Source organism: Hippoglossus hippoglossus, chromosome 13 (genome assembly GCF_009819705.1).
Source record: "Hippoglossus hippoglossus isolate fHipHip1 chromosome 13, fHipHip1.pri, whole genome shotgun sequence".
Taxonomy (NCBI): Eukaryota; Metazoa; Chordata; class Actinopteri; order Pleuronectiformes; family Pleuronectidae; genus Hippoglossus; species Hippoglossus hippoglossus.
Genome location: NC_047163.1, coordinates 20,289,389 through 20,312,664, shown reverse-complemented (window position 1 = coordinate 20,312,664; position 23,276 = coordinate 20,289,389). Strand labels below are relative to the sequence as shown.

At 40.2% G+C, this 23,276-nt stretch overlaps 1 protein-coding gene across 12 annotated transcripts in view; it reads left to right on the top strand.

The window, feature by feature from the left end:
• myo18ab (myosin XVIIIAb) overlaps positions 1 to 23,276 on the top strand; it is a 126,182-nt gene that overhangs the window by 20,371 nt on the left and 82,535 nt on the right. For 3 of the 12 annotated variants that reach the window (XM_034604261.1, XM_034604262.1, XM_034604258.1), the window contains exons 1-15: positions 4,854 to 5,011; positions 7,477 to 7,573; positions 8,883 to 8,915; positions 9,384 to 10,595; positions 12,284 to 12,346; positions 14,115 to 14,195; positions 14,828 to 14,893; positions 15,834 to 15,921; positions 17,167 to 17,273; positions 18,600 to 18,776; positions 19,509 to 19,719; positions 20,580 to 20,722; positions 20,948 to 21,048; positions 21,737 to 21,800; positions 22,205 to 22,349. In XM_034604261.1, coding sequence (XP_034460152.1) covers positions 7,535 to 7,573; positions 8,883 to 8,915; positions 9,384 to 10,595; positions 12,284 to 12,346; positions 14,115 to 14,195; positions 14,828 to 14,893; positions 15,834 to 15,921; positions 17,167 to 17,273; positions 18,600 to 18,776; positions 19,509 to 19,719; positions 20,580 to 20,722; positions 20,948 to 21,048; positions 21,737 to 21,800; positions 22,205 to 22,349 — 2,530 coding nt within the window. In that variant the 5' untranslated portion in view covers positions 4,854 to 5,011; positions 7,477 to 7,534. Of the gene's footprint in view, positions 1 to 3,490; positions 3,657 to 4,853; positions 5,012 to 7,476; positions 7,574 to 8,882; positions 8,916 to 9,383; positions 10,596 to 12,283; positions 12,347 to 14,114; positions 14,196 to 14,827; positions 14,894 to 15,833; positions 15,922 to 17,166; positions 17,274 to 18,599; positions 18,777 to 19,508; positions 19,720 to 20,579; positions 20,723 to 20,947; positions 21,049 to 21,736; positions 21,801 to 22,204; positions 22,350 to 23,276 lie in introns of those variants that run through there. The other 9 variants (XM_034604268.1, XM_034604267.1, XM_034604270.1 and 6 more) reach the window with 7 other exon arrangements.

Here is a 23,276-nt window from a genome sequence, read left to right as displayed (position 1 = left end):
CTCTCCGCTTACACAGAAAGCTGAGCAGGCCTGTATCAGTTTCATCTGAGAGTATCCAGTACAGTCGTGTTTAGTCTAGTTCAGGACAAAGACTGGAGGCAGAATGAAGCTGCTAGTTGAAAAAAAAAAAAAAATCATACTCACATTTACGAATCTAAAGGATTTACTCTGTGAATCTTTCTCATTTGTGGTACATAGAATCATACATGTAAAACCAACATGCTGTGGTTTTAGGAACAGATATTTCTGGAGTCATTTGTTTGATCACCAGCCTACTGGGTGTGGTGACTGCAGGCGCAACATCTCTGCCATCCCTCCTGGTGCATGGGTGTGTCAGGTTTGACTTGAGTCAGAAGTGAGGCTTGGACTGCTTTGACTCGTAAACAGCCGCTGGTGTTGATGATGAATAATATTTAATGCTATGGCATTTCAGGTATTCATGGGGGTGGGGTGTGTGTCACAAGCAAGTGCTCATTTAATTCTCCTGCTGAGCTTAAATGAGTTTGTGTTTGTTGAGCTGCACTGATGTCCCGATCAAAACCCTTGAGAAACCATCATATAGAGTGAGGGTGGGGGGGGGGGTGTCTTACTGTGACAGTTCACTGCGTCCTTCACAAACATCAGTCCTGACAGCATGGAAGTGGAAATGAAATCATGGACTGATGGATTGACTTTGTGTATTCGTCTGTTTGTGTTTGTGTGTTTGTGTGTTTGTGTGTTTGTGTGCGTACGGGGGTGATTTGGCACTGACACTGTCACCATCTGTTGACATCAGAGAGAGAACATTAGAGTAGATTCCTCTTGGTGCATTGGTGGAATATCACATGCCATTGAAGGAAAGTACATTTTAATTCTGACATCAGTGTCTATGGGTCTGTGGCCTGTTGTGGAACAGTTTATCTGTAAACAAAGACTCTGTGCTGGAATTAGTCACATATTGGCAGTAGGAAGTGAAGCTACAGTGGAAAGCCACTGCCAGTGATAAAGCCTGTAGTAAAATGAGGTTTAGGGTGTGGACATTTGCTTAAATTCATTACACACAAGGAATAAACATGTGAGTTTCGATTTTTTCTCTGTTTTAGGACTTTATAAAAGAAATGGTTTGTATTTTACTCTTGGAATTGCTAATTTAATAAACAAAAAAAGAAAATAAAGGCGGCCAAAAAAAACAAGTCAATTCACAATTCGCCTGGACTTCAGCGATCACACACAGTCAAAGAAAACAAAGTGTTTTAGAAATGGAAAAAGAAGGTACGCTTTGGGAAGGTTTAACACATCCAGGTAAAGTACTGAGAGATATTAACCTGCAGGTGAATCAGTGATAAGGTGCACTGACTCACATTAATATAGTTTCCTGGTAATAGAAATTTAATAGGTTTCCTGAATTTAAACCCATAGGTGAAACACTTTGTTGTCCCAAACAATGTGTTTACAGACCTTTTCCTGGGATGCACTACTGTGCACGTTGCCCATATGTAGTTTTGTTAATGGTTAAGAGGCGACATTAACACTCATGACTATTGTGAGTAACTAATGTCACTATATTACGTAACTCACATCACACACAGGCTACACACAGGACGAACTCTTCATCCCCCTCAAAAAAGTGCTAATAAGTTATTTTTAAAATCTATTTTCCTCATCAATACAGCTGATGCTTCCTCAGGTTGACCCTACTGTTTATTCATTATGATGGTAGTGTGTAGCCTGTAACTCGTGCTCTAATAATGCTTCTGTTATTATTACACAGGCTTCAGGCCTCTGTCATCACTGGTCTACTGGATAGTTAAGCTCAATAATCACGTTTCACTCCCCCATTAGCAGCACAGAGTCACGTTCTGCACATGTGCATTGCAAAAAAACAAGAAATTAGAGAGAGGATTTTTTTTTGGTTAATTTCGCCGTTTGCGATGAAATTGGTAGATTTTTCTTTTTCATTCCCAGATTGAACGAACACAGTCCCTTTCTGTCTGTATCTTGCTGACTCATGTTTTCTGGAGAATAGGGAGAGACTGAACACACAACACATCTCCGCCCTTTACACCTTAAATGCTTTATCCTTTACAGCAGCGTTTACTCTAATAACCTATGTTTATGAAGCCGTTCTGTTGTTGAATGACTTGGAGATAAGGCTAATAGGGTATTTGCTCGTACACGTGACACGCTTCCTTACCATACATAACACTAGTACCCCCCCCAAACACGCGCGCACACACACACACACACACACACACACACACACACACACACACACACACACACACACACACACACACACACACACACACACACACACACACACTCCATTCATTTCATAGCACACTTTGTTTGCACTTTACCTCTGTCACCTACAGGCATTCACTCCTTAGAAAACCATGGCAGCCGCTGCGAAATAATGGGGGCTTTGTGTGGCTCCAAAAGCATGTGCAGCTTTTCCTGGTCCTCTGGCTCCACCTAGAGGTCGCAGAGCAGACGTGGTGGGAAATGAACAGAGCTGCATCAGATCACTAGCCGGCTGATCTGCTGATAGTCTAATGTGGGGATAGGGTGTTACACTCATTACTAATCCGAGTATGTTAATGTTTCCTTCTAATGCTGAGAGAGGAAGTCGATTTTTTGACACACAAAGCACAGCCTTGACTCAGTATTATTGCAGGTGAAAAGCTTTTCTATCCGTGTGATATCTATGGAGCCTGTTCTTGTTATATCTTGGTTTGCTGTACACTACATGAAGTTTGGTTGTTGCAATTGGAAACGTGAACCTTTTGATGTGTCTGTTTGACACAGTCACCAGGTGCAGCTCCTTGTTCTGAGCGTTGTGTAGCTCCGTAACAATTCTTTTCTTTTCCTGGAGACATTTGGGGAAAATTCAGTGTGAATAGATTCTAGAGGCGTGTGTCTCTTGTGTTTGATTGAGTCAGATCCTTAAGCTTTAGCATAATCTTAAATGTTATTTACAATGAACCATAACTGAATGAGTTTACGTTCAGTGGGCACAGTGAAAAGCCACTGGTTTAGTTAAAAAAAGCCTTAAAAATCAATTCAATTAATCAGTCTCCACTTCATAAATACATAAGGATGTATTTATATTTAGTTGCATCCTCCATGGATTTAACTTGTGATGGTTTATCTTTGCAACAATAAACCTGAGAAAAGATTTCAGCAAGATTTCCAAAGACAGGGCGAGTTCTGCTGTTCATTGATGCAAGAACCTGAAATTATTTTTCAGTTAAATTACTTTTTAGCTCTTATCTGTAATCAATCTGTTCACCAATGAGAGAATATACTTGACTTAGAGATTTTCATTGAATTTAAAAAATAAATGACTTTTATCAGAAGTGGTTTGGTTTGAGAGGCAGCATCAGGAGAAAGAAAACGTTGAGCCGTTTCTCATTCAGTCTGTGTTAAACTTCCGGGCAACATGTTCACACTTTGCTTCTGCTTTTCAATGTGCTGCCTCCTTCCTCCTCTGCTGCACAGTAGTTTCACACAGGAAGACAATGCTGCTCAAAACACACACAAAGGTTAATATATACACGGTTATAGTCCTGTTTATTTACTGAAACCGGTTAGGGAGAGCAGAGAGGATTTGAGTTGCAGCTCTATACTGTAACGTGGGTTTAAACTGCAGAGCAATGATTGGACAAAGTGTAAAGGTATGTTACTCATAACTCTTGTTTCTGCAAATGTCCTTGAACAAGCTAAGCTCAAAATTGGCGATAACTTATATATGTAATCATAATTTTTTTTTTTTTAGGATAAAATAATAATGAGCTTCTGGAATCTCTTCTTGTTTTTGAACATTGAAAGTTTGATGCGTCTTTTGACAATAGCTGTGGAGCTAGCTAACAAGGCTGTTATAAATCTGACTGACAGAACATCATAATCATCTAAAGAAACTGTAATAGTGCAGCCAGTTAATGCGGATTGTTGCAATGACGGTTTGAATTTGCCACACTATTGGCAACCAAGATGAATTCAGTGTTATGCAGCCCTAACCCATAGTATGTCAAATTTAAACTGTCATTGATGTGAGCATGGCGGTAGAAAATTTGCTTGCTAACAGGTTTTTGCATTCACCATTTATTCACTCCCAACAGCCAATATTCTGTTGACACAAACATTAGCTGTAGCCACTCTAGGTAGCGAAATTCCACTTTCTGTTGTTTTCCTGCAGCTTTCATATTCATATGTTCACAAATAAAGTCATGTATAAACAGGTAGGTTAGTCTTCACCTTATTTACCGTAGTCAGGGCAAATTCTCTTCATGTACAACTCTCCAATGACTTTATATGACATTACCTCTACTGTTTGGTCTGAAAACGCCTGTAGTCTTGTTCCTTTTGTCATTTTATGGATTCAAACAAGTCATTCACTGTAGTTTACCCAAACGTAGCATCATTTCTGTAGCAAAACAAACAGTATGTGAGAACTGTGTCACATTAGCACATCGGGTACCTGAATGCATCATAATGTCAGCTTCAAAGCCCTATTTATTAGTACTGATGACCTACAAGATCAGCTGTTTCACACAGCATGTTCCCAATCACATTTACACAACCGTAGCTGCGTTTGCTTACACACACGCACGCACACGCACGCACGCACGCACACACACACACACACACACACACACACACACACACGTGCACACCCTGAGGGCAGCTGAAAAGACAGCAACTGCAGGAGCATGTGTTGAACATTGCGGCTGCTTCTTGGAGTGCGGAGCTGGCGGGGGGGGGGGGCTGATGGCAGACCTGTCCTGGACAGACAGCAGAGGCTCCTATTTTTACCCACGCTCATATCACAACAGCTGTCCCCACATCTCTTGTCTGTCCCCTGTCAGGAATAGCCAGCCCATAAGAGGCCTCCCACTCTGCTCAGCTCTGCCGGTTCACTCTGCTCTTTGTGTCTCTAGCCGCTTGCTCAGGTCTCCTCAACTTGGATAGTTTCTAATTTGATTGGTGACGTCTGGGGGATACAGGAGTTGTGGAATAACCTCACTTACAGGTAGTACGATTGAAACTTTTTGTGAAAATTAGGGTCTTTAGTGGAACATTTCAGACAACCAAGGGGCCTTGAGGCTCCACAGCCCGTGGCACTATTTTTAGAATAGAGTTGGCTAAGGAGAGGGGGGCAGCTTGAGAAGTTTTCCAACTGAAAATCACATTTTACAATTGGAGCTTTTGTGCTGTTGAGACAATTACCCTCTTAAGAAGCAGATTTGAGTGGAATGTAAATGTTGTTGGTTTAATGAGGTGGTTTTGGATACATGTGCAGTGGGAGCTCACCTGTGTTTGAACTGTGGCACTTTCACTCTTTCATGTTGTGTCACTGCATGGAAGTTGTTTGCTGTTGTGTTTGTTAGTATGACATTGAAATGTAAGATTTTAGACTCTCTATATTTACATCTGTTACCAGGCAATTACTCAGTATTATTATTTATGGACTTTATGGACCAAATTGTATGATTCTACAAATTTCCATCAATTACATTTATGATTTATGATCAGTTGAATTGCTTATGGAATTCTTCAAACATCTGTCAATAGCAGAAACTATCTTAATAATAGTTTTTCCAATAATTTAGACATATTGCTTTTGTTCCTATTATTATTCAGAAAAATACAATTCACCAAAGTCTTTAATTTACATTATTTAAAGCCTGTTGTGCCACTTAACACCTGGAAGCTTATGTGATGTAGGAGTCCACCTCCACATCTACGCTTTACATACATGGAATTAAAGACTAAAGTTTGACTCACTTTATGTGATGACAACAACCCCCCCCCCTCCCCTAATAATTCCAGATGCAAATGAGACATAGCACTTTTTTCTGAGATCACTTCTGAGCCTCCTGAGTAAACAGTCAAACCCCGATCAGAGTTGTTATTTAAGTTTTTATGTCAGTCTCCATAAATGAGGAACCCAGCAATGAATTTCTTCAGCAAATATATGACATATTAACATTTCTTACATGCCAATTCACACTGAAGTTATACCATTAGATGATCTTTATATCGGTGAGTCATGGGAGTTTTTGATTTGCATGTTACTGATATAACAGATTTGCAGCACACTCCAGCAGACCTTTTGATACCAGGAATCAAAAGGGATTCCTCTTGGGATGTTGTCAGTCAATTTAAATCCTGGGCAGTCAGATTTTTGGCCTTCCTGTAAGTGGCTTTAGCATCTTACGCTACTGTTTGATGTCTGTGGTTAATTTGAGTTTGAATCAATTAAAACTAATAAGAGGAACTAGGTCAAGCACGTTTGTTTAGCTTCTTTGTACAGTTTAGCATTACAAACTAGATCTCTGTGATGTGTGACCAAAGCACCAGTCTATGTTGCTCATAGTTGCCTTGCTGGCCTCTCTCTCTCTCTCTCTCTCTCTCTGAAGGAGTAATGTGGCCCACAGCCCTATGGTACCACTATCTAATCCAAAAATAATCCTGTTAGTCAGTGTGCTAATTCAGTGACCAATGATGAAGCCCAGGTCAGGCTTGTGGCCTCATTTATAACCATTGTGTATGGGATGCATCAGTTGACAGATTCTGAATCGTCACCTTTCCTGCCAATATGTACCTTTTAATGTCCCAAGTTCTTCTCATCTCGACAACATTAACTGAAGTCATCATCATCTTTTGTTTTTTATAGGACAGGAGAACTGTGTTTGTAGCTTTCTCCTAAAATCATCTAATACTCTGAAGGTTTTGCCAACTTCAGAGAACAGTCCAAGTAAGAACTTAGACTGTTCACATCAATCATATGGAATCAAATCTGTAAAGTGCTTATTTAGTTGAAAGCATTTAACAGTGATAGCTTTAACCAAATAAAGCCTCTGAACCTGAAACACTGGCTGCCTCTCCAGTTCAAAGGTTGGTTATGTGTTTGCACTTTTCCATTGGAGGGGGAAGGGAAGCTGTCATCAGCTTCATTTTGTGTGGGTTACATTGTGCCAAGGCTGAGTAGAGGTTTAATGCAAGTTTAGCATGACCATGATTTAATAATGAAGATAAAGAGAAATGAACGAGATAATGATCATGACATTTTCTCTATAAACAGTTGACATTTATTCTGTACATTTTTGTCATGGGATGATGATGATGTGCATTTGGCATTATGATCTTGCTTCAAAAAATAACAGTCAAGATCAAGCTCACTAGTTTGAATGTTTTGTTGTTGAACATTCAAAAAGGTTTGCAAGAGTGTTGCTCACTGTTGCGTGCGGTTGGATCATAATCTTTGATTTCTTTTTGCAAGGTTTGGATTTTGCGTTGGTTGCTTTTGCAGTCTGTGTTTTCATTTCTCTAAACCCATACTTTCCAAATCTCCTGTTCATCCACTGCTTTTTCTAGATCCTAGATTCACTGCTTTGCCATCATCCTGTGGCTCAGTCTACGTAGAAGGTTCTATGCTCATCTGAAGATCCTAATTCATTTGTCCCTCTATTCTCGCCACTCTTCCTCTCCTAGCTTCCCTCCTCGTGCTGTCATCTCATCAATCACAGCCCATGACAGCAGATCAGCCAAAATGGCATTCTCATCTCGCTTTTCCTTCTGGGAGCAAAAGGGAAGTCTCATTTGGACATTTCATAAAGCACTTTTTAACCTGCATGGTTTTACAGCGTTTTACACTGGGTCCTAACATGTGTGACCTTTGTGTGTATCACACTCAAGAATTTGATGCCTTCTTACTGACATGTTTATATTAAGAGTAAATACTAGAGGTGGAAAGACTGATGGAAAATTGCATCCAGGTAAAAGTAATGTTACTAACCCTGATTAACATTTTTTGTATAATATCAGTACCACTGTACCACAGCAAGATGTTAAGACTTGAAGTGTATCTCTACAGAGGGGAACTTTTCAGCCTGTTCATACAATTGACTATGAATTACAAATACAGTATCCACCTTGCTGTAGCCTTATTATAATTTATTTTAAAAGAGGGATAAAGATCAGAAATAAAATGACTAGTAATAATTTAAAAAGGACATCACAGCAGGTATCAATTGAATTTATGTAGTAATATTAAGCTGCAAAAATTAAATAGTCTGCACAAACAGCCCCAAGCTTAGTAGAAGGTTGTTGTCATAGGTCATCTCTGCTCATCAGCATATTATGACCCATTAGGTTTTATGTTAGGCGACCTCCAGAATCACCAGCCGCTTCCACGCTTGCATGGTTTATTATGACTTTATCATGTAGCTTTTATTTTTGCAAACTGTAGATGTACCTATAATACTTGAGATAGGAAGAATAACATACAAATAATTATGGTTTATTTTATAGATCACCTTTCAAATTGCTTCACAAAGAGGACAAATAAAAATAACACAAAACATCAAAGACAACAAGCAAGATAATACATTAGCAACTATAATACAAAATCTAAAATCAAGGATAACATTTAAAATATAACATTTAAAATAAATTGTAAAGAGTAAAGGATGAAATATACAATAATAACTCAAAACAATCAAGTAAATGCCACTAAGTGACTGATATTTAAACATATTAAAATTAGAACCAACTGTACACACCAAAAAACTGACTTTGCTACTGTAATGAGACAAAATGTAACTTGTTTCTTCCACCCCTGGTAGTTCCCCATTTGCTGTTATTTTAAACCACCTACGCCTAAGCACTTTTACTTGACACTTTTCCAATGCATTTCAAATGCAGTGAGTGCATAGATTTTTGGTTATTCAAATCGTTTTTGTCTAACAGAACAGATTTACACTGCAAAATTATCTATTTTATGCAGACGGCTCACAGGAACGTTGCATGTTTTGAGGCTTGCACGGTTGTGTGATGGACAACAGCTTTATACAATATCAAAGGTTTGATCTAGTTTCTTTTTTCATCGACACGTTTAGATCAAAGTCGAGAACACACCAGAAAGTGTAAGTAAATATGATCCTTTACAGTTTTCATTAGGGTACTTATATTTCCTGGTCAAACAAAAACAGTCATGTCTGAATTAAGACATGACTGTAGCCCCCTTAGTCACACATGGAGGGGTATGGTAACCATAGGAATTGTGTGTGCGTGTAAGAATACCCTCTGTATTTAGCGGTGGTTTTTATAGTCCTGGTTTTAAAGTTTTATGTCACATTTGCAGTCAAATACTTGGCATTCTGTTATCAGCATACCCATAAAGGTTTTCCCTGAAATTTGTTATTGAAGAAGTGAAAAAGTTCAAAGCAATGGTCATCTGAATTTATTGATAAAGATAAATGGCAGTCTATTGTCTAGAGGTGCATCAAAGTTAGACACAATGACTTCACGTTTGTTCTTTTTGGCACATAGACATGATGCTCGGATTGTCATTCATTTCTCATGTCCTTATACTTCCTCTTTTTGCTCTCTATGAGTAGTCAGACAGTGATGGGCTGCCCACCCGGGCCAAATCAGTGCCAGCTCTAGACCCTGGAAGGGGGTTATTCGGGGCAAAAAGTCCCCCACCATTTTCCTCTACGGAGTCAGTGGGCCGGGTCAGGAGTCCCTCCCCCCCTAAATTCAGGACACCTGTTAAAGTGCCAGAACGCCTTGAGTCGCCATTAAGGACGGGAGAGCAGTTAAGGAGCCTTGAAACACCACAAGCTTCTCTAAACACAGAGCCAGCTATGAACAGTGAGCGAGAGCAAAATGGAATAATGGGCAAAAGCGTGGTCAATGGTTCAGCCAACAGTAACATTAAACATCCAGGAACCAGCACTAACCAGATGGATGAAACAGATGACCAAGGTCTGACACGCAAGAAAGTAGTAAAGGTTGTTCGTCGTGTTGTCAGGAAGGCCCTGCCCACAGAGGAGGATGAGACCCCTCGGCCAACACAACCATCAGATAAATCTCTGCAGGCCACTAAGCCGGCTGCTGAGCCAGTGAAAGCAGCACCAGCTGCAGCGTCTAAGGCCCCCATGATGTCAAGGTTCTCTTTTAAACATGATGTTATCAAAATGGAGGATAAGGAGGACATCTCTCGAGGTCTGACAAATCTCATGGTCAGAGGCAGAACAAGGGAGCCTCGCCCACGAGTACGCAATGATGAACGACCGGAAAGAATAGAGTTAGAGAGGAAAAGTGAGAAGAAGGGAGAACAAGTTGAGCAAGTAGAAAAAAGGGAAGACCACAAAGAGGATGGAACTACAATAAAGCAACAGGAAGTCAATCACAAACTCACAAGCTCTGGTCCAGTTACACAGAGGGTCAAATCTCCTGCGGTTGCTGTAAACCCAACCAGCATGGCTTCTATGGGATCACCTGCAGCATCTTCCATATTGCCTCATTCCAGACCATCTCTCTCACCAGTTGCTGGCTTGACCCCATCTTCCAAGTCTTTACCCTCGTCTCGATCCCCTGGCGTCACACCTGAACCTAAATCCACCACTACAAATCCTCCTCGACCTACCACCTCAGTCGTCCAAAAAGCCACCTCCCTTTCTCCTTCATCACGCTTTATCCCAGCCCCGAAACCCTCTCAACTTGCATCCCGCGTGAATCCTTCTCCTCCCTGTCCCAATACTGTCCCACTGTCTCCCCCTCCAAGAGTCACTCCCATTCAGCAACCTGCTGTCAGTCAACAAGAGGTACAGTACAGTGTCCATACTTCGCATGTCTGGTCAACATTTCAGACGTTCATGTGGAAATTGCATGGCCATTTGAAATGCATGTTTGAAGTAAAAGAGCACTGTGGTGTTTGTTTGCAGTGCCCACACGTATGTAACCTCAGTGTGGTGCGGTTCTACAGTCACTTGATAGCCACTGTACGCAAGCTGTGGAGCATGAAATAACATGAAATATTAATCACTTTAACAATAATGAGGGCAAAGTTAACTGAGAGAATTTTCTTTTGAGCCACTGGCTCTGGCAGGGACCAAGGATGGTGATGTCAGTCGCTTCAATTGCTGTCCATCTGTTCATTTTCCCAGCACTTTGGGCTAGAACAAGAACGGGTTTTAGCATCAATGAGTGTTGTGTGTTGTTGAAAGTTGATAAGCCATGCCCAGCGATAAAGGGCATGAGACTGTGTAGCCACTACTGTGTATTATTCTGTTAAATTATAGGTCGATAATCAGTCAAATAAAGCAAAAATATGAGCCAGGCCATGGTCTAAATGGTAAATAAAGATGTAGGTTGGGATCTCAGTTTTACCCACTTGCTAACTTAGAACGAGAGCAAGTTTACTAGACTACCATGGAATATGGTTTAAATATTGGTGGTTTTCTTTATAACTTTGGTAGCTCCCTTTAGCTTTTTTGTGTTGCCACAATCTCCTCTCACTATTATTGTAACGTAAAGGCTAGAACATTATGAACAATTTGAATGACTCCATAACTTGTATTTCAAAACCTCAGGATGAATGACTTTTTTTTGGTGTTTGACACATTTTGTCATGGGGCTTTAAACTTTTGGTCTTGTTGTTTTGGTTGTTTGATTTTGAGCTAAACACAAACGTTTTTCACAGAGGTTTTTTGTTTATTTATAAGAGATTACAGAGATTTTTGTGGTTTCAAAGCAAAAGCCAAGAACAGGCACATGGCCCTTCTCTCCAGGAACTTTACAGATCGTGAACATGGATACAGAAAAAACGTTGCAAACGTCACTAGGTATTAGTCTACTCCAGAACAGAGAATCCACTGTTAGATTCTCAAATTACTGTGTTGAATTTGAAATGAAAGATGGTGTAGATTCCAAATCCATAAGACATTTGTCATTTTTAATTCTGTTTGCAGGACAGATATTGAGTTTTTAGATATGCTCTATGTTTCACTTACTGCCATGAACACTATAGTTGCAGTGGGACTGGGGTTTTGCCCTGGGGGATTGGCCTAAGAATATTACATTGATTTAACTCAGTGAAAGTTATACTGGCTCTGTGTGTTTTCTTCTCACTTGCTTGGCTTGATTTAATATTTCACTCTTAACCAGACAATGGTGTTATATAGTGTGTGGAATTTATAGATTATTTTGTGTGTGCATGCTGTTTGAAGCACGGTTGTGCATTTATTTGCTTTACAGTGTTTTCACGTTGGATTCCATATTCATTCAAACTGTTACCGTCATGACGCTGACACAAGTGTGTGTTTGTCTGTGTGCAGACTTGGTTACTTGTAATACACAAGTTTAAACGGTTGTGGCTGACAGGGTGTTAGACTTGTAATAGGAATTCATCAAATATTCGTATATATTTTGTAAATGTGTGTTGTCATAGGCTTTGCTTCTTCTGTACCAGTAGGCTTAGTTTCAATGTGTTGCTTGCTGCTTTGACTCGTAGGAGACACCGCTCAGTCCCACCGAGGAGGCTCAGAGACGCCTGATGAGGATCTTCAATGCCCCTGTAAATCCCCCTGCTGTCCATCTGCATGTTGTTGATGTCCTCTCTCTGGTGTCATGTGTGTCTTTTTCTGTCATGTCAACAACTCTTTTTGCTTAACATGCTTATTGCTTGTTGGTGTTTGCGAATAGAGGCACATAGCAGAGAGAACTAGTCCCAGGGTGTCTGTTGCCATCCTGACTGAGGCAACTGTTGGTCTGTCGGTTGTGACTCATGACGGTGTGAAATTGTATCCTCTCTGCTGGTGTCCTGGCTTCAAAGCTTGAGCCCTTATTAGCGTAACTCTGATTCTGTGTTTCCCACACTTGTTATACTTACCTATTTTTTTTAACTTACCTGCTGGCCCTAGCTGCTGTCACAGTTTAATCAGTTTCCCAGTTAAACATTTTGGACTCTTTATTTTTGCTAATTGGAAAATTTGATACCCACACCATGGATTTTCCAGTCATGTTTATTGGTCCCATCTGAGTCTTATCAACCAATACTTTGATAAGAGTTCAATTAAATACTTTTATTTACTTAAATGTTGATTAAATATACTGTGTGACGCATTAAAAACTAATCTCACACCTCGATTTCATCATTCTATTGAAGGTCTAGTTTCAAAACTATTGTGTCATGAGCTGCGTTTTGACCAAAAGCACCTTTAGGACCTAAAAGGTTAGACTAGGGAGGATAAGGCAAATTAGCCTGCTGACGTATAAACAACTGAAAACTATGACATGCTGTTCCACTCCAGTCAATCAGGTGATGGCAATGCAGAAAACTAAACAACAATTATAAATGACCTCAAGTGATCAGTTTGTTTTATGAGAGAAGAGGTATCAGCTGTAGCAAACACACAAACCTGGCTCGCCATCAAGTTACTCATGAGATGAACATTAATTGGCAACAGGTGATATGTTTTTTGGCGGAAGCAACGCCCTGCACAGCCTAAACTTGACTGATACCTGAATGTTTTATACACAGAATGAAAGGAGGGAAGGAATCCAGTCAGTTACGTGAATCAGAGCTCAGTTGAATTCAGAACCGTGCTGTTTCAATTATGAACACAGCAACGCCCCACAGAGTCTGAGTTCATTCAAAGTTTATATCTGGCTGTGTATGAAAGTGACGCATATTAACAGCTGAATGTATTTACGGCTCTTATTATGTGTAATTGAGCTTTCTAAAATCGCAGTTGATCTCATTCATTTTTATACCCAGAGGCTTGTAACACATTTGACTTGGCCGCCAAAGAAGCTCTGTTTCTCTTTTGTGTTGAAGTTTAAACCAGGGGTTGAGTCAATTGTCAGGAATAACATGACATGTGAACATGACTTTTACTTCTGCAGTCCAAATGTTGGCCTGAACTGACTAAATAGATCAGATAGGCCTGTGCAATTCTGACTGGGTTACAAGCCTTATGCTTAACATCACTTATCGTCACAACCTGAACACCCTCTACCAAGCAAATGGAATTTTAGTCCACCTGTTTTAATATTTACCTATATGAGTTTGATATTCAGGCTCTGGTCTTCAGCTTGAAAGCACATTGTGTTTCTAATAATTTTTTTGCAGTCACCCCCCCTCATAGTTACTTATTTTAAAGCAATTTTCACTTTTCCGTTGCTCGGTCTCATGACCATGCTTTTGTTGCCATGCACTGCATTTTATTCATGCAAATTTCCATGTTGACCTTGTCCTGTGCCTCCCCCTCGCTCTCTCTCCACACCTTACTCACTCTGCATTTGCTGGCTGCCATCGTCTCTGTGGCTGCTCTGTGGCTAAGCTGGAGCCAGCAGCAGTCAATGTTTCGTCCTCTGTCCAAGCCCCGGCCCCTGCCGCCCTGCAGCCTCAGGGTTCTCTCCAGGTACAGCAGCCCCCATGCCTTCGTCTGGTGCCCTCGGCTGGAATTTGTACTTATGTTGCTTGCTGTAGTGAAAGGCCCAGAAACCCTGTAACTTTCTTCCTGTTTTCAAACCGGAACATGAACTCATTCATGTTAAGGGTAGCTGATAGCTTTTTCGAAAGTGTGAATTATTCAAACGCGTCTTGACAGATCATTCCTTGTAGTGTTGTCATTGTGAGCTGCAGATTGTAACTTGTGAACATACTTATTTCCTGACACATTAGGCTGATAGACTATTGTGCTGTTATATCTGTGTGATTGTTGTGTAGCTAATTATTATGGTTAAGGTGCTCTCACTGCTCTGTTTTGTGACATGATGGGTTCATGGCTGACTCTGACATCCATTTTATTCCATCAATCTTTTTGCATTTTAGCAATGACACTGTACATCTTTCAAAGCAGATCTACGATGATATTTGCCTCATGCTTGTAGTTTGAACTGGATTTCCCTCCCAAAAATATGCCGACCCTTTGTCATATGCAGTGACACAATGTAGAGTTTTTCATATTATCTTATCTATTTGTCTGTGTGTGTGCCTGTTGCTCATATATAACTGTGACCTTTGACCTCCTCATGCTGGCCAAATCAACAGGGTTCAGTGGAAGAGGATCCTGTGGCCCTTCTTCAGGCATCTCATGCTGCAGCGCAGCAACCCCAGGTCTGGCCTGCACTGTGCCTGAGTGTGATTCACCAACAGCTCGTCCCACATTCACCAGTGTTCACTTTGGAGTGTTGTGCTGTGTTGTGCTCTCTCCCTCTGCTTGTGAAGTTGTGTGTGTGTGTCTTGTTTACTTTTCCCTAATCTTTGAGAAATGTACTGCAAGTATTCATCAATAGATAAGACTTAATTTGGTCCTTGGTTTACATAAAAAAATATCCTAATTTTATTTTATTAATTTCCTTATATATAATATGCATTTGTATTGCATTTCTTCTAGTTTTTCTGTTGTTCACCAGGTTTGCTTTTAAACCCATTAACTGTATATAAAGGTGGACGATGTGTCTTCACTACCTCCCACTGTGCAAAATTGAAGCCTAAATATCCCAGACACAGATGGCGCCATTCCTGAGTTATTTTTACTGCAGAGTCTGCAGTACTGATCGTGGTGTAGAAGTGCTTCATTGAGGTCCAGCTGATTCACACGCTTGACCAATCCACAGTCACCTAAACACTTAAACATACATCAGTGTGATAAGATCTATCTAAAATTACCGAAACCATCTTTGGGAAACATGTATTTGACATGTACCTTGACTTATTTGTTTGGTTCATGTCCCGTCTGCTAACATAGCAGAGGCGACCAGATGCCAGGAAGTGATCAAGATGATTTGGCTTCACTTTTGGGGAGCTGTCATGTCGTCCATCCTTAGATACGTTTATGGTTAAACCCCTTTCACACACCCCTGAAGCTTGTTACATTGACGTGTTTCTGGTTTTCACACTTGACAAGCTGTCCCTTCATGACCTTTCAGCATGTGCTGGTACATAATATAAAATGGAAAAGTTGGCGATTTCCGAAAGTCCTAATGTGACTGAGTGCTGTGAATTTCATGAGTGTGAATCCACTCATTTTATCTCTGTCCTTTCTGTCCACCAGGTGAAGACAGAGGAGCAGATCGCAGCGGAGCAGGCCTGGTATGGATCAGAGAAAGTCTGGCTTGTCCACAAAGATGGCTTCACCCTGGGTGAGATGAGACTCAACCTTTTATTTGTATAGTGTGATCTCCATCTTCAACGTGCCACTATAGGAAATACATTTTTTTTTTTAAAATTTGGTGGCCATTTAAAAAAAAAAAAAAGCAAACATAACCTCCCCCTGCTAACTAGTACTTTCAATTTAACATTCTTACTGAAAAGATGTCATGATAACATCTGGTTAACGTTGAGAAGGTCAGTTTGAACCCAAACCAACAAATTTTGTTGGGTAAACTTAACTGTATACTAAAATATACTGAAGATGACAAGTCAGTAACTCTAAAAATATGTTGATATCAACTTTTGATTTCACACAGGGATTAAACTCTGGTTTCCTCCATGAAAGTCCTGTGTTGACCCATTTATCCACCACAACCTTTTTCCGCTTGTAGACATTGTCTCACTTCATTTGACCTTATCTTACCTTCTTAAAGGGATAGTTCACCCCAAAAGGAAAATGCACTCATTATCTACTCACTACTAAACACTTTTGGAGTTTCAGGGGTAAACAGTGTTGCAGCCAAAGTGTAAGTCGCTTTGGATAAAAGCGTCAGCTAAAGGATATGTAAAGTAATATGTAATGTAAAAGTAAATGTTGACTGATTCTTCAAATGTCAAAAAACAACATGAAAAAAATATAAAATGCCTCCATACTGCTCCTGTGGTGTAATCAAGGTGTCTGTGAGCCCTGACATTCAAGTTCGACAATAAACAAGGTCATTTACATCATGTTTTAGGCCTAAATGTCTGCTGTGAAACATGGTGTAAATGATGCCGTTTCCAGTCAAATTTGAATGCCTGGGCTTATAGACACTTGGATGACACCACAGGAGCAGTATGGAGGCATTTTCTGTTATTTTTTTCTGTTGTTTTTAACGTTTGAAGAATTAGTCACCAGTTACTTCAATTGTATTGGATTTGGCTGCTACACTGTTTACCCCAGAGACTCCAAAAGTGTTTTGTGGACTCAAGGACTTCACCCACTCCTCCATCGGCAAGTAGTATGTAAATAATGAGTGAATTTTCATTTGGCGTTTATGAAGTGAAGCTTTGCAAAGATTTGCACTTTCCTGTACACAGTTTTTTACAAAATCTCACCTGGTGGAAATTGTTTTCATACATCTAAATAACTGAATAACTGAATATGTGCTTATTCTTACCCTGGTGAGAGTACAGTAGCAAAGCATTTCACTAGGCTAACAGCTGTCAGTGTTTCCTGTCTTTTCTCCGCACAGCCACTGTGGTTAAGACAGAGGATGGTTCCCTGCCAGAGGGCAAGGTGAAAATCAAACTGGAGCACGATGGGACACTACTGGATGTGGACGAAGACGACATTGAAAAGGTGAGTGGGAGATGACTGCAAACGGTCAAAGAAGGTGCACCAGGATGAATCTGTTCAGATTGAGTGGATCATATGAACTTGAATTTGATGACAACTGTTCATGACCCGTACCAACTGATTGCTTTTTGTAGTGTCACATTTTCCCAAATACTTTATAAACTTTATAAACAGCAGTGTTTCATGAATGATATTTTAAAGAAAGAATCAGATGTCATCATGTATGTACAGCGTATTACTGTTTCAATTGCAGTATATCACAGTGTTGTGATGCAGATATCTCGTTATTTGTTCTGGTGAATAGTTTTTGTCATCGTTACATTTACATTTGGCATTCATAAGTCATCCCACAGTCAAGTCAGATATTCATTCCAAAATAAAACTGAATCAAGTGTTAGTTTATTTTATTTATCCAGCAGCTACCATGGACAATTAAGAGATAGATCCAGATCTAGCCTGAAGCTAATGGGCATCAGTAGGGCCACAGAGGACACTGACAGCCATCCGGAATGATGGGAAAGGTTTGGGAGAGTTCAGGAAGCTTGGCAGGCGGCAGTTGCCAACTGTTGACATTTGCTCACTTGGCTGCAGCTCTTTTCCCACTCAGATGTTTCTCAAACCTCTGAAGATATGTTAACCGGACCAAAACAGCCTTTGTTATTCATGCCGATGCCAAGATTTTGACAGTTATACTCTAAACATCACCAAGAGGACAAAAAGGTGTCAAAGTCATTTGGTTGATGATTTAATGATTTCACTGACCTCCCTGTTTAATGGTCTATCCAGATATCTACAGAATCACTGTCAGTATGGAGGAAAGAAAAGGGGAGACAGGCGAGAGGAAGGAGTCTTTGTTTACACCCATAAGATAAAAGTTACAGGCGTGCAAAATGCTGCTCTTCTTTTGGAGATCTCTTGTGCAGACCTAAATCAACATTGTGCATTCTGTATTCCTCTTATAACTAAAGTGTACTCAAAGCCTTCTCTGTCTTTTTCTAATTTTATATTAATAAACAATAACATCAGTGGTTACACTAGCAGTTAATGGAATATATGAAGCATAATTTTGATTTAGTAGTTGCAGAGTTAGTGTGGGTGGAGGTGTGGTGTTTTCCTAGTGGGACTCCACCTGCTTGACCCTAAAGTGCTTGAACCCAGACATAGTTATGGCCCTGGATAATTTTACAGCACCACTTGACCTTAGAACTTAGACTAACACCTGTTTACACTATTAGTCCAAGGGTTTCCCCTGATCAGGTTAAATATTCTGTATCTGGTTACCCATCTATGCCATCATTGTTATACATCTCTCTCCCCCTCCATTTGCAGGCCAACCCTCCATCATATGACCGATCAGAGGACCTGGCTTCACTGCTCTATCTGAATGAATCCAGTGTGATGCACTGTCTGAGGCAGCGCTATGGAGGGAATCTGATTCACACCTACGCCGGAACCAACATGGTGGTCATCAACCCCCTCAGCACACCCTCCATGTACTCTGAGAAGGTAAGTTTAAGACTGATGGCTGGAGCCTACTGCAGCATCCTGTTTTTATGCCCATGATTTAACTGATTTCATCCTATTTGGGTTCCCAAGAAGAAGAACTGCTACAGCAGAAATAATCTAGTTGAGACATTGAACATAATCTTGGGTAGAAGAGATATTATTGAAATATTGAATACATTTCTGAATGTGTTTAACCTATTAGGACCCAAGACGCAGAATTAAAGACACACTCTAAAACCTAAGCATTGTTTGAAAATAACCTCCTAAACCTGATGGTTTTCTGAAGAGATGACAGAATTGCCAACATTTACCAAACTTAACCTTCTCAGAAAGCGGATAGAGACATGAAATAAAAAATATTCAATAGGTTAGGTAAACTTCATGGTTGTTTTCATCTATGAAACACTGCTGTAATCTGCTTCCATATCGCTCTACTTGTTTAGTTTGTCAGTCATTGTCTGAAATGCTACTCTTTTGATGATATCTTAAAGGGCAACTGCAACAGTCCACGAAATAAAAACCACCAGCTTCCAGATCTATTTTTTGTTATTTATGTTTTATTTTCTCATGTTTTAGTCTTATGACCTCAGTGATTACTGTAGGTTTCTGAGTGCAAAACTCTTCTCTCAGTGCTCTAACATACCTCATTCCAATAACTGTCAATGTCCTTCTCTTGTGCTCCTCCCCTGCTACATGTTTCTTCCTCCTCCACCTTTGTTCCTCCCTCATAAGGTGATGCACATGTTCAAAGGCTGTCGGCGCGATGACTCGGCTCCTCACATCTACTCTGTGGCTCAGTCGGCCTACCGCAACCTGCTCACTACTCGGCAGGATCAGTCGATCGTGCTGCTGGGCAAATCTGGCAGCGGCAAGACCACCAACTGTCAGCACCTGCTGCAATATCTGGTCTCCATCGCTGGCAGCACGGGCAAAATCTTCTCTGGTGAGCCTGCGACTGCATATAATGCAGATTACGTGAATTTTAATAACGTTGTGCTGTATATGCTGCATATGGCAATGGGGACTGATGTTAAATGTTTAATCTCTGAATATAATATGGTCTTAACTTTTCTAAACTTTCATTTAATTTATGCATTTCAAATTTGCAGGTAAAACTAATAAAATCAATAATAAATCCTCATTGCACTGGAAAACTAGCAGTGCATATCTATACATCTGAGGTTGAAGGAGGAGGTACTTCTATAACTATGAAAACATGGCCTAAGTTCAAACAAACAGGAATCAGTCTTTAATGCATCCCTCTCTAAAGTTTCATCGTCAGTGCTGAAGACAAGCGGTAAATGTGTTGGAGAGATTCAGGCTGAGACAATAACAAACCCCCCTGACAACAATGAAGACATCAGTATTTAATTCATACTTTTTACAGTTTTTGGCTGAGTTTCAGCCACTAAATCTCAGATGGAATAAACACTTTTTAGATGATACTGAACCTGTGTCGGAACAAGATGTTGTAGAAACAACTGCTTCAAGCACAGCAGTTAATTTCCACCTGCACCCACAGTAAGACAGAGTGCTTTATAAATCCAACAGGGAAATTGCAGTGTTGCAGGAGCCACTTCACATAAATCACAGTCAGCACTAAAAGTGTACGTGTGTTTCACACAGTAAAGCCAAACTTTTCTTTTCTATGGTAGGGAAGAATTGATTAACATGTTTGACGTCTTTTGGGATGATCATGAAAGCATTTAGATGTTACATGTGTAAACTTTAGTGTTGATGCTAGAGAGACACCGCAACTCTTCAAAAGTGTTATTTATATATTTATTTTATTTTGTAACACAGCTGAGAAGTGGCAGGCAGTCTACACCATCCTGGAGGCTTTTGGCAACAGCTCCACGTCTATGAACACTAATGCCAGCCACTTCTCCCATGTTGTGTCCCTCGACTTCGACCAGGCTGGGCAGGTGGCCTCTGCCTCCATCCAGGTTAAACACACACTCACACTTCTTCCTTCAGTTACTTCACTCCTCACATACAACACTTACTGTTTATCCATAGCTTCAATAAACTCAAACAATCCAAAGTCTTTACAAGATGAGGGTTTGCAGACTGAAACAGTCCAGACACTGAAATCCTCTCACACTACCACTCAGCTTACTGAGTATATCCACAGCAGCACTCTGTGACTCCTGTTGTCTCCTCCTGTTTAGACGATGCTGCTGGAGAAACTGAGGGTGAGCAGACGACCTGAGGGAGAGTCCACCTTCAACATCTTTTACTACATGATGGCCGGAGCTGACAGCAGCCTCAGGTGACTAATTGATAATTCTTCAATTACAGAAAAAATGGCAGTGAGATTATTATAGTTTGGTTTGAGTGTCACAACCAATCTGGTATTTTGAGGGATTTTTTTCCGAGATGTATTTGATCATTGGCTGTGTCTGAAATTACACCCTCACCTGTCAGTTAACTTTTTACTATTTAATAAACACACAGTTTACTGTAATGAGTAGCGTCAGATATTGGACTGAGATGTGGGACCTTTCAGTCATTATTATACTGTGTTGTAAGTGAAAGGAAGAGACACCATTAACTTTTGTTGTAAACATATTTAATAGCAGAATTTAAGTGCAGTGCACTAGGTAGTAAATAGGGACAGACATGGCTGTAATGTACCTGTACTCTGTGCCGTTTTATTTTACTCAGCTGGTCAGTATGACCTTTTTTTTACCATCAAGTCTAAAAAATCAGTCTATAAGAATGTTGATACAGGTCTTCTGATACTGGTTTTCTCTTGTTATGGTTCATTATGTCTGAATAAGAAATCATTTTCGTTTCGTCTTTATATTCTCTGATAGTCAGCATTTTACCGACACACGTCTGTTCAGCTCATAAGCAGGTTACCAAACAAACGACAGAAAACGTGACATCTTTCTGCTAAGCAAGATACTCTTTTGTTGACATTCTCCCTGATCCCATGATTTCACCCCTCTCATCAGAACGGAGCTGCACTTTAACCATCTGGCTGAGAACAGTGCTTTTGGGATCATACCACAGTCTAAGGTAACAAGAGACAGTTTCACTGAAATTAAATTCAACCATTTCATATTTTCCGTATGTTTTTTTCCTGAGTCCTGTGTTATAACCCAACCAATGCCTATATTCATGTTTGAGCTGGTAGTCATTTTGTTCACATGAATATAAACAACCCTAACCCCATAATACAAATATATTTTATTTTGATAAGTTTCCCTTAATTTTAACAGCTGCGATTAAACTGATCAGAAACCTTTACAGTTGAAAGATACATTTTACTGATCTCTGCCTGAGAAATTACAGAATAGTGACACTATTCTGTACTTCAATTACCGTTCATTGGATGGATGGATGGATAGACTGAATGACAGACGGATTGACTGACTGACAGATAGATCTGATGTAATGTGATCTGATGTGATCTTCCTCAGCCTGAGGACAAGCAGCGAGCCTCGCAGCAGTTCACCAAGCTGCAGGCGGCCATGAAAGTACTGGGCATCTCTGGTGACGAGCAGAAAGCCCTTTGGCTCATCCTTGGGGCCATTTACCACTTGGGAGCTGCAGGGGCCACTAAAGGTAGGAGCCCTCAACTGACTGACTGAAAATACTTCCATTTCTGGACTATTTTCTGATGACTTATACTCTACTGGTCGGCACATGATGAGAACATAGACAATACAATGGTGCATGTGTTTGCTTGTACAACACATAGGTGTAAACAAGAGTTGTAGAGGGATTTTAGAATGTGAGAGGTTAGAAGAATTAAGTAGAATTAAGTAGAAAAAAGGAGACCACGAAATTCAGAACATATCCAGAAAGAAACACAAACATTATTTTACAGATATTTAGATGATTTAAAAATGAACTAAAGGAATTCTTTAACAAAATACACGTCTTTCTCCATGACATCCCAAAACCAGTGGAAAATCTCACCGACTGCACTGGTCCGTAGGGTCAGTGTAACTTGACAAGTATGATCTCATTTACTGTATCACATCTATTTTCACTAAATGACCCAGTGTGATGGTGTTTTTTATGGAAGAGAAATGGAAAATCAGATGTCATCAACACATGGGTCGCTCTGCCTGTGTCACCAACAACCAGACTACATTTCACACCTAATGGACAAGATACAATCTGCATAGAACAATGGAATCAACAGTAAACGTTGCCTTCATGTGCTCCTCCTAAGACTGTACTTTCACGGTTTCAGGGATTGAAAATACGACTTGGCACATGTTCCTCTGCTATATTTAGGCGGAGGCCACAACTTATTTTCAACGTGTCTGAGCACTTGGTTTATTCTCTTTAACCAGCAACTAGTTTCTCTGTGCTGCCAACCATGTTTTACAAACTTTACCTCATTACTTAACATCAAATTACCACAAACTGTATAGATGTAAACCCAACTCCATATCACACAGCAGTGGAGTTTACTTTAATATCAAGACTGCCACTAGGTGTCAGTCTTGATATTTGAATACACACTTTGTGGACATGTTG